The following is a 12,428-nucleotide window of genomic DNA, read 5'->3' on the forward strand; positions in this document are numbered from 1 at the left end:
GGATGAGATAGCACTTTCAGCCTTTCCAATTCCACTGAACCCACTTATTGTAAGTTGGCTCTAAACATTACACAGTATCAGCTTCATGCTCTAAACCTCGAAAGGTTATTGTATTACAATTAAGTTTATGGGAAAAACAGAAGGGTTTAATGTGCCTCGGTGATAATTAACAGAATGAATCATTTTTATGTAACTTTTCATGCAGTTAATGTGCCTACCTATCCAGAGTGAGCAGTAAGGTCTCGTTGACTTCTGGGATATTGTCAGCCATGACAGTGAAGTTGATGGAAGCATCACTCTGCCCAGAGAGGAAAACCACAGAGCCACGTAGAGGCTGAAGATCTTGAGCAGTTATATCTACACGATTGGCTCCAATTGGCTGAAGACTCCAGAACACTACAGCCTGACCGTCTGTCCCATCACGCCGCAGAGGGAGGCTTACCTGCAGCACCAAACGTCACTAGAATTAACTTTCTGTACGCACATACAGTAAAGTCACTTTCTGAACACAGATATCTGACTTGCAGCATGGTGGCTATAAAGTCAGTGATTAGAGACTCTTCTCAGTTACAGTAGCAACATAGGAAACCTCTAATTTTCTTTTACAGTGGTGGTTAATTTAGCACTTTACGAAGTACATGACAATGATCCAAAATGATATCTCCAACACTTCAAATCTAACACTTACTCAACATAACAGTAGCATAATGTTAAACAAATTATGGTACATTATAGATCTATGCTGTTTTATGTGACAATGAACTCTCAAAGTCAATAGAGACAAACATCACAGAACTTAAACTACATGCAAATACTACCTCTGAAAACAGAAGTCATATCTTACTGTGCTGGTATTGCTGTCCTCTGGTTCATAAACCACCACTGTGGTGTTACTTGTAAAGCCGATTTCCCCATTTGCAATGTCAGGGGTGACAGTCAAAGTCAGGTTTAAAGGTCCCCCAAACATTGGGCTGTTTGAAGGAATTGGAAGGTTGATATTAACCAGCTCCAGTGTATTCAACTACGGGAAATAGAAGAAAGAACTCCATTAATACAAAGCTCAAACAGGGTAACAAGCAGATAGGTGTTCATATTTAAGTTCTGAAAAATAAAGCAGGTTACAGCTCTTCACCATCTGGTCACTTTTAAAGAAGTGATGAATTGCCCATTGGTGCTCCATTCACTCCTTTTATGTTTGTGCATGTATGTGTTAAAGGGTTTGACTGAAAGTGTGTGACGTGAATGTGGTTCTACAGAATGTGAAGAGGGCTTTTCTTGTACTTGTTGGCTCGCTTTAAGAGGTAGGTGCTGTTGTTAGTTTGGACAACAAATCCCAAAGCAACACGCCAGATTTGAGTGGCAGTGTCAAATCGTTCACACATGCAAATTAGGCACTACAACTTTGGATGGCACTGATTTTGGGCAGAAGTGCAACCACAAAAAGAAAGAGCACATTCTTGGTTGTGCAAGCAAACTTCAAACAATAAAAATTTTAAAATCTTAACATGAAATGTAGAAAAAAACAAACGAATCATATTTCATAGACATGTGTCGCTTATGTGCTGCTCTGTACCTTGTTTCCAGCCTTGTTACCTGTATTAAGAAATGAGCTCCATTCTGCAGAAAGGCATCATTCCTGATTGGCAGTTTGAGATGTACCATCCGCTCACGGGCAAACACCACATTAACGGACCTGCTAACATTCAGAACCTGGTCACGGGCCTTTGCTGGGTCTATTGGGCCTGCAGGAATGTAGAGGGCGGTGAGGGTCATCGACACATTACCCAGTGTACCACCGTCTCGCAGGAAATTTAGTGACAGGAAACGACCCTCAGGTTGGCTCTGGATGCTTTGCTCTTTTGCCGGGTCAAACCGAAAAAGCCCATAGACATTGTCACTGTCCTCAATGTAGAACACGGTCTGGGGGAATCATAATAACATTAACATTATAACATGTTCATATTTCAAGGTACAACTTTGCGTTGGAAGAGAACTGGATTTAACAAGTTTGACACATGGGTCTTAGCTCCACTGCAAATGAGGGTGCACCATGTGAAGTGAGGAGGAAGATGATTGATCTTTAGGATGTGAGGGGATAATTGCAATGAAGCCCAGATTTACCATCAATTACTTAGGATGAGGATTTTGTTGTGTATCCTGTTTTTATTGTTGCTAAGACTGTCTTGGGTCATAGGAAGAAGACTGAAAGTAGTAAAACAGAGCCCTGAGCTAACTTTAGAGAGGCATCCTCTTTAATTAACTCTGCTAAGACGCTAAAGTAGTTTTCATGAGCATTTCAACTGAGGCTCATTCCCCTGAAACCTACACTTGCCTGATGTGTTGCCTGGCATGTTCACAAATGCCAATTTACAGCTTAGTGTAACGTTAATGACAATTAACACTGATAAACGTGTCCCACTGTTTAAGTTGTTTATTAAGTCTTCAAGGAATTGCTGTGGAGCCAGCTCTTTCTGCACAGATGGCAAACAGACCCAATAACTTCACAACCTGACGTGGTGTTCTGGCGTGTGTTTGTATGTGACCAAAGCAGAATTTGTATGTGTCTCATCTTATGCCTTCAACATAAACAAGACTTAGATTTGCCTTCACACATGGCCAAGAGTCTTGGACAAAGATGGAAGCTATAAAAAACCTGTCACCACTTCACCCACGCGTTCTAAACAAACCCACACAGACACCACACACACAGTGTGTGCCTGCTGTTTCTGCTTTGTTTTGATTCAGCCACATTAAGGGAACACCCACGGAGCATGTGACACACTAAAGGGTTGACTTTTGCAGAATGTGCCAAGTTTGCCACTGTACCTTACAGTAGATCACACACAACATTCACACATGCATAACATGTGCACATCTGGAGGATATGTTCCCTAACAAGTGCAGCCTTCGGTCTCTCTGTTACAAACCATTATAGCAACACAGAGCAGCTATAAATAACAAAGAAAAAATTGGTCTATCAAAGACCTCCTCTATACTGACCTCCATGGGTTCGTCAACCTCCGCATTTCCAGTTACACTATTGGGCAGCAGCTTGAAAAGAAAAGCCTCTGCTTCCTCAGGTTGATCATCCGCCACAATGTTTATCGGAATCACAGCGGTCACCTGACCGGCAGCAAATCTCACTGTCCCCGCTGCTGGCCGCAAATCATCAGACACTGGGGAGCGGTCACTGGAGTTTCTACTGATGGACCAGTTGGCGGACACGGCACCATAGCTTCCTCCATTTCTTACAATAATGATGCTTTCAAATCTAGGGGAAATGATAGAGGAACAAATAAAGGATGGCTTTTTTTAATGCTGCCCTAGCAACTATATTTCGACACTATATACAGCACATGAGTATTTACAGGACTGTGAAGATCTTACGGTACCCATTCAATGGGATAAAATATATATGTCATCACAGTTTCATAAATATTTGTAAGTTATCCACCTCTGTATCAGGTCTTCATTGATGGTGATTGGGTGAATGACTGCGCTGCTGCTTATTGACAGGACACCATGAGGCTTATCATTGGGCTCAATGGTCACTAGCACAGCATTGGGTGATACTAGCACAGCATCTCCTCTGATGGTCTCTTCCAGCAAGACCAGATGGAAGGATTCTGCGATTTCTGGCACGGCGTCGTCAGTGATGTTAAACAGCAGGCTGGTCTTGTAGACAAATGGAGGGAATGTAACTGTTCTGACTGGCTGCAGGTCGAGGAAATCTATAGCTGGTGTGGCGCTGCCCAGTCCTTCACCGCTTACCACCATGTAATCTATAGAGACCTAAAGACAGTATAGTCCAGATGGTTTATATACATTTGTCTGATGCTTGTTTTTTTCTGCATCTATACTCTGTCCCTATATATGTACATTTATACAGTATACTGTATGTACAAGATCTCACAAAATGAGTACACCCCTCACATTTTTGTAAATATTTGATTATATCTTTTTATGTTTCAGTACTGAAGAAATGACAATTAGCTAAATTGCAAAGTAGTGAGTGTACAACTTGTATAACAGTGTAAATGTGCTGTCCCCCCAAAATAACACATCACACAGCCATTAATGTCTAAACCGCTGGCAACAAAAGTGAGTACACCCCTAATTGAAAATGTCCACATTGGGCCCAGTTAGCCATTTTCCGTCCCCGGTGTCATGTGACTCGTTAAGCCTAGTTCACACCACACAATTTTTAGCCCGATTTGCCGCTCGGTGACCGTTGGGCTGTGATCAGGGGTAAATCAGTGATCGATCGTTGGTCGCCAGTCGTTATGTGTGAACTACTCAACAACGCGTCCCCGACACATTTCTGACACATCGTCGATGTCTGCCAAATATCTAGCATGCCAAATATCTGGAGGAGTCGGCCGACTCGACATCAACATCCAGCCAATGAGAGCAGGCAGCCGGCATTGCAGGCAGCTACTTTTTCACCGCAAAACACTTTTTACTCACCTCCAGCTCTCTCTGTAGCTCAGACAATCCCTGCTACCTGCTTGTGCTAATCCATTCTTTCACCCATATTCTTCATCTTCATCCATAGTCTTTATAATTGCTATCTTTATTTACAACAAACAATAGCTGTTTTGTGTGCAGGATCGCTCATTTCCCGTTACAAATTTCACGTGTGTTTTCTTGACAAAACCTGGTTTGGAGACCAGCGGCAGGTGACGCAGCTGCTGTCAGCTTGTGTAGTGTGTGACCCCCTGTCACCGATCAGTCTCATGGTGTAAATGCCACAATGACTTCAAGACTCCCCTCACAAGATGGCAAGTTGTGTAGTGTGAACAGCACGGCCATCGGCCGACACTGAAAGTCATGTAGTCTGCACCAGGCTTTAGTGTTACAAGGTCTCAGGTGTGAATGGAGAGCAGGTGTGTAGAATTTACATCTGATATAAGAATTGTTGCTCTACATAAAGACGGCCTACGCTATAAGAAGATACCCAAGACCCTGAACCTGAGCTGCAGCACGGTGGACACAGATCAGGTTCTACTCAGAACAGGCCTCGCCATGGTCGACCAAAGAAGTTGAGTGCACATGCTCAGCGTCATATCCAGAGGTTGTCTTTGGGAAATAGACGTATGAGTGCTGCCAGTATTGCTGCAGAGGTTGAAGGGGTGGGGGGTCAGCCTGTCTCAGACCTCGGACCTGCTCAGACCATACGCCGCACACTGCATCAAATTGGTCCGCAAACAGTTTGCTGAAGACAAGCAGACTAAGCACATGGATTACTGGAACCATGTCCTGTGGTCTCATAAGACCAAGATAAACTTATTTGGTTCAGAAGGTGTCAAGCGTGCGTGGCGGCAACCAGGTCAGGAGTACAAAGACAAGTGTGTCTCGCCTACAGTAAAGCATGGTGGTGGGAGTGTCATGGGCACTGGGGAGCTACAGTTCATTGAGGGAACCATGAATGCCAACATGAATACTGAAGCAGAGCATGATCACTCCCTTTGAAGACTGGGTCGCAGGGCAGTACTCCAACATGATAATGACCCCAAACACACCTCCAAGAAGACCACTGTCTTGCTAAAGAAGCTGAGGGTAAAGGTGATGGACTGGCCAAGCATGTCTCCAGACCTAAACCCTATTGAGCATCTGTGGGGCATCCTCAAATGGAAGGTGGAGGAGCGCAAGGTCTATAACATCTACCAGCTCCCTGATGTCGTCATGGTGGAGTGGAAGAGGACTCCAGTGGCAACCTGTGAAGCTCTGGTAAACTCTATGCCCAAGAGGGTTAAGGCAGTGCAGGAAAATAATGGTGGCCACACAAAATATTGACACCTTGGGCCCAATTTTGACATATTCACTTAGGGGTGTACTCAATTTTGTTGCCAGCGGTTTAGACATGGCTGTGCGATGTGTTAATTTGAGGGGACAGCAAATTTACACTGTTATACAAGCTGTACACTCACTACTTTACATTGTAGCAAAGTGTCATTTCTTCAGTTTTGTCACATGAAAAGATATAAGCAAATATTTACAACAATGTGAGGGGTGTGCTCACTTTTGTGAGATACTATATATCATTAAAGTGGTTGTGCCTCATCCTTTAACAGTCAAAAAATTAATAGAAAGGAACCTTGGTGTCAACAGAGCCGATGAGCGGTCCATCCTCAGTCAAGTGACCACGGGTCACATTAAGGGCAATGACTCCTGCGGACTCTGATACTGCCATGATAGAGTGGGAGAACCGCAGTGGGCTGTCATTACGCCTGATTCTCAGCTGGACACTGCTGGCGTTGGACCTGAGGAGGGCTCCACCTGCCACGCCCGTTAGCCTGACTGAAAACACCTCATCATCCTCTGGAATCTGATCAACAAAGAGAAAGAATCACAATCACATACAACTGTACATTGTAAGTATCTGTTTCAAAAATCTGAGTATGTAACTTGCACACTTGCACAACCTTTAAAATGGCAATCTGGATAGTCTTTTTAAATGCTACAATACATTTTATTTTATTTTTATTAATTTTAGATCATCACTCCATCTTTTAACAATCAAGAATCGTCTAAGAAAGATGGGAAAGATTGACAAAAGCTAATCCATATATGTGGCCACATATTTGGATTAGCTTTAAATAAGGAGTTTGTTCAATACCTGGTCATCCTGGATAAGGATATTGAAGTGCACTACAGCTTGTCCTACAGGAATGGTGATGTTTCCTCTGTCTGGACTGAGGTCCTCAATGGCAGGGTTGAGACCTTCAGAGATCTGAACAGGTGGAGTCACAGTGATGGTTACACTCAAGCATGCCCATGCACTCTATGTGGATTTTCATTTATCATAAACATGCTGTATATAAATAATGGAGAAAAGAGGATTTCCTAACATGGAATTACATGTTCCTATTTGGTCTACATTTATCCAGTGGGATAATCTTACAAAAAGTATCTCCAACATCTCCATTTGTCAACATAAGCATCTATAACAATGTCAGTCTTTCTTAAATACTACTAAGCATCTTAAGTTTTAAATTTGTTGGTTTAATGCACTCACCTCAAAGTTCACAGTCACAGTCCCGTATGTTCCTTTTTCTCTAATTAGGGTGAAAGGTACATATTGGTTCCTTCCTCTTGGTTCATCGACTACAACCTCTTCTGTCTGAGATGAAAAGTGTGAGACAGTAAATCAAACAGAAATATAACCCCCAATCAGTTCAATTCAATAAATTGTTTGCATTTACTCATGACAGTAAAGAGGCACAGGGAATGCAGAGACAGAGGGGCAAAGCAAAACATATATTTTTAAAAAAGACTGCAATACAAACCAAAAATAAAGTAAATTTGAGTTTAAATGGGTCCTGAACAGGATTTCTGACAAATCAAAGACAGATCCTTATCAAGTACAGCCAGCAGATTCAAGTAAAATTTGCTATAACCAAAGAAATTCAGGAGAATACAAATGAAGAAAACAAAGCAAAGAAATGCTATACAAGAATTAATTCAGCACTCTAACATAGACAAGGCCAGGAGGCCTTTATTGATTCGAAGCAAGCCAAATCATTATCCAGCATATGAGACCATCTGGAGATGGTAGGGCAAACAGTTCCCAATATACCACAGTTACCATGGAAATGCTATACACTCGCACTGATAAATTATTCCAGGAGTGTTGTGGTTTTGATTTCCCCATGAAACCCACAACCACTAGATGGTCACTTCTCCCACAACCACAATACTGGCATGATTGAAACCATCTCAGCAATAGTGGGTCCAAGTTACTCCACCCCCGAACTCTGTACTTTCTACTACTACTTACTAACAGCAGTGGGTTACATAGAAACCAGTCACAAATGCAAGTGCAGGTTCGTATGGCCAGATAAGTTTTGCAAAATATTGGTGACCACAGGCACAAAATATTGTTAGTAAGAGGAATGCATCATCAACAGGTGTAGTTGGGGCAGGTTTCAGTAATGGACATCAATTCAGCACTTCTTACACCCTTCAAAGAGTCAAGAGAAGTGTCCAGGCGGCTTCACTTGTCCTGGGAAAAGGACCCCGGAGTCCTCCTCTAATCCAACTAATTTGCAAAGTAATAAAATAAAATGCTCTACTTGTTACAGAAGATGTTACTGTTTTGGCATTTAAAGTATGTTCATATCTGAAATAGTAACCGCAAACTCAGTACAGAACTGTAAGCAATAATGATAAAAGTTAGCATATTTGCATTACAATACTAACTATGACTAACTAATATGAGAAGTGACAGACCAAAGTGGATGACAGAGGTTTCTTACTGAGTTGAATGCAATTATTCCAAAGGCATTGTCATTGGACAGGATGGTGATGGTTGCCTTGTTAGGTGTTCCAAGTGTCACGCCATTAGAGGAGCTCTGGAAAGCACGGAGAATTGAAATGGTTAGATAAAAGCAGGCCAAATATACAGTATGTACTTTAAAACATCTTAACCTCATGTGAGAAACCAGAACGCCTGCCTTATCCACTGTCTTCACTTCATTTCTGTACTCCTACTGAGAGGCCCTGGTGAGAAGTTACAAAGACAGGAAGTGCTGGTCTCAGCCCAGTTGATTTGTCAGCCTAGGTCACAGCGGGATACCTCTTCGGGACTAGTGCTGTGCTCTGTGATTCAGAACTAAGACCTGACAAATGTAAAATCTCAGCGTGCTTACAATCCCACAGTGACGTCACGAGGCTTACACTGAGAGTTTTTAAACAACCGTAACCTATGATCTGTGCAAGGAAGTTTTCCTTTTTCTGAACCCTGTTAAAGACACAGACCACAACCTTGTTATTTGGTGTTACTTTCCAAAGTTTCCATTAGTGAGCTTACCAATGTTTTCACAAGTAGCTCATGGACCAACTGTGCTCAAGTGCACAAGCTTCCACCATATTCCAAAATCCCTTTGCAACACATAAACAAATCTGGATATAAGCTTTTAATATATATGCAGGCTGGAAAATGATCAGCTATGAGAGTCTTGACATAGCATAATAAACAGAAACACAATTTGCTCCCTATTTTGAAGTGCTTTTTCTCTGCCAAACACTGTAAGCATGCACATGCACATGTTACGGTGAGAGCAAGCAAAGGAGAAAATGAAAAACAAGAAATTGCTTAGGCCTCTTGCATTCATCCCTCTATTCAAACAGGGCTTTTCCCAGCTGTAATAGAGCTTTCTTTCCGCTGCCGAGCTCTTGTAGCGGTCAACTCACAGACACAGAATCCACACGCTTTTACAAAGCCAAGCCACTGGCCAAGCCAGGAAGCTGCTCGCAGACACATACACACACACACTCTTGTGTGCCCAACTACATAAACATACTGAAATATAAAGCGATTCACGCACACAGATTGGCTTCTTAATAGCCAGCTGTGTTAAACACATGTAGCACTACATAACCCTTGCCTCCCCCAACCTAATATGCTACAACCCACTCTGTGTTGCTACCTTCTGTTGCTGCACAGTGCTGGTAGGCTGCACCTGCTCTGGCCAACAATAATTCTACACCATTTCTATATAACAAGTCTTGTTCTGTCATACTTACTTCTAACATAGATAGTACAATAGTTTCTATTGAAACAGATTTATCTGTCAGAAATGATTCATGTACCATGATCAACCGCTTCTTTTCTTACTTGTGCTTGATCTACGACACCCCTTGTAGTGCACATCCATCCTCCAGACAGTCTTTCAGTAAGCTGATAGGGTAGCATTTGGCCAAAGCTTTGTCTCCGCTGTAGTGTAAACAGAAGGGCTAAGTGGGCTTCGTCTGGTCTTTCACTCTAGTAGCAGGCTAAATACGGGCTTGCGCTACAGGATTTTAACCAGATGTGACAAAAATGCGGCGTCAAATTGACAGTGTTGTGAAGAAAGTCACTCTTACTGACAGCTTTTCTGAGTTGTGTTTAGTAAATGTACATAGCTGACAATCAGTGATTCATGACCTTTGTCTTAGGTTCTTTTTTGTGAGGGATAAGACAGCAAGACCAGGCCCCCTTAGTGCATCAATCAAACTTGACAGCTAAAGGCTACGTAAAACCATGGAGATAGTCTCTAGGTGTAAGGCATCCCGGGCTGTAGTGGTAATTCTTTTGACAAGGATTTACAATTTCTACCCATTAAAAACCATTTTATAGCTGTCCTATCCAAGACAATGTACAATAGCAAAACCATGTTACAAATGCAATAATAACAAGCCATCTGTCTGTTTAATTTCGTTTTAATCTTGCAGCAACAGTACCAGAATAAAGTAGCATCACCAGAAAGTTGCACCTTCTGGTGAGATGTTGAGTTTTGTCAGAAAAAAAAAGTCTCAAAATGCATGAAGAGATTTGAATGTACTTGGGTGTGAATCCATTCATTCATTGTAACAGGCTGAGCTTTCATCATCAATAGTGTGTCAATTGCAATGGTGAACACACAACATATACAGAAATGAAATCCATGGAATGGATATGCTCATCAAAGTCAATGGGGAAAGTGAATGAGAGGATCACTTTAATCTACTGTGTGGTGAGGCTGTGGCTGTCAAAGTCACTTTCTTTTCACAAAGGTGTCTTTTAGTGGGGAACCTCAGAGACGCACACAAGTTTTGGCCCCACCCTGGCAAAGCCTAAGAAATGTCCTACAGAGCAGACAGATCAAAGACCCTGCAGCTCCAGGCTTACTGTGGTTGCTGCCCCCACTCTCTATTGTTTAGTAGCTGGGGTGTTTAAGACTGTCATGGGCAGAATTAAAACACTGGGACCTTGTGGAAAGGAATCTTGGAGGAAGAGGAGAGGGATTCGTCATCAATTCAGAAACACTTTTGGCACATAAATGCGATACATTTACTTACACAAAAGTTACACACACACACACACACACACACACACACACACACACATAAACTAACAGACAAACATTGGGCATTTACCTGTAGTATAAGGTTGAAGGTAAATGTCTCGTCGGCTTCAGGCAAGTCGTCGTCTTTCACACCAATTTGGATGGTCTTATTGGATTCTGTTGACAGCAGGAATGCTGCAGCATTGATGCCTTCAAAGTCACCTGTGTCGATTCCCTCTAGCTGAGTAAAACAAGCAAAAATAAAATTGTATCAATCACCATTTAACTAAAGTAAGACTCTTGCTTCTTTGCATATTTTCTGTTTGTTAAAGATAATTTTTGCATGTATCTGAAAGTGTGACATGGAGAGAAACAGGAAAGAGATCGAGACAATGTGGCAGATCAAAGATGGGTTTGAACCCTGGATGCTGCAGGTGCATGATTTGTGCCATAGGCGACTGAGCCAATCGGATGCTCCGGGCTTGATGTGTTTGTCTGTTTCTACTCTTTCCACCGGCTGAGAGCAGATATTGTGTTCCCGTCTCTTTCTTTCCTTTCTTCTGGTCCCTTTATCTGCTTGATCTTGAGTTTCAAAATGCATTTGTCTATGTCTATTAGTTTCCTGGAAAAAGGCCTGGTTTTACACAGTATTTTATGAACTAATAAGGAAGCCCAGGTATAAAAGTTCATGTAAGAAGAAATATGATTAAGATCAAGAAGCATATGGAACCCCCAAACCACACTCTCCAGCGCAATCAGCTCGCCTTACGAGACACCAACTGTGAGAAGCTGACACTAGTCCCCATGTGGGGGGCATAAAGGCAAAACCCATTCTGTGATTTCCAAGACAGTTTCTGCAGACACACTGTGTGCGCACATCTTTCAGCTATAGATTAAAACGTCCCAGATTCTCTCCTTCACTGGACATGAAGATAACAGCTGAGCAACCCGGCAAGGTGATGAGATACAGACAGAACAGATGATTTGACAGGATGATGAGTATGGACACACAATGAGCTTGTGGTATGTCTTACAAGAACCAAAGCCGTCACATTGACTGGGTCTCCCACTCTCTCCAAAACCAGTCGGACCACAGATGAGCTGCTCTCGTTGACAACAAAGTCAGTCTCCCCCACGAACCGTAGTGTGGCTGACTCAGATGTAGTGCCAGGTATGGACAGAGCCAGAATCAACCCAGCTAGCAGGAGGACAGGGAGCATTCCTACAACAAGGAGGAAGCATATGGAAGAAATATTAAAAAATATACAGGAAAAATAGACATAATGCATAAATAAAGCAGAGGCCAATGCTGGATATATTTTGAGTTTCACAAATTAAGAGAGCTACAGAAAGTGTACGTTCAGTTCATTCATTCCCTATGTAAACACACTCCAGATTTAGTGTTTTAGAGTTTTATTCAGAGTAAAGATGTAGGATGTGAGGAAAGTCAAAAAACAGAGAGGATGACAACATATTTACAAAGATTCAGAAACAACTCTTAAATATTCAATATAAAAATATTCAATTCATGCAACTTCATTAATGATATCCCATATTCTCTATACTAATGAATACTTTAAAATATACAGTCACTGTAGATTAAAACTAATATGATCTACA

The 12,428-nt window shown here is 42.1% G+C and overlaps 1 protein-coding gene across 1 annotated transcript in view; it reads right to left on the bottom strand.

Annotated features, from left to right (window-relative positions):
- The window catches only part of adgrv1 (adhesion G protein-coupled receptor V1), a 108,583-nt gene that overhangs the window by 84,682 nt on the left and 11,473 nt on the right, over positions 1–12,428 (bottom strand). Inside the window, 11 exon segments of the mRNA XM_038704464.1 lie at positions 219–442; positions 845–1,021; positions 1,594–1,920; positions 3,001–3,271; positions 3,455–3,792; positions 6,098–6,328; positions 6,620–6,733; positions 7,019–7,123; positions 8,259–8,354; positions 10,900–11,049; positions 11,843–12,030. Of these exon segments, the coding sequence (XP_038560392.1) occupies positions 219–442; positions 845–1,021; positions 1,594–1,920; positions 3,001–3,271; positions 3,455–3,792; positions 6,098–6,328; positions 6,620–6,733; positions 7,019–7,123; positions 8,259–8,354; positions 10,900–11,049; positions 11,843–12,028 (2,219 nt within the window). The 5' untranslated portion in view covers positions 12,029–12,030.

The sequence above is a fragment of the Micropterus salmoides genome, unplaced genomic scaffold (assembly GCF_014851395.1).
Source record: "Micropterus salmoides isolate LMB-PRFRI ecotype aquatic unplaced genomic scaffold, ASM1485139v1 Ms_hic_scaffold_7, whole genome shotgun sequence".
Lineage (NCBI taxonomy): Eukaryota > Metazoa > Chordata > Actinopteri > Centrarchiformes > Centrarchidae > Micropterus > Micropterus salmoides.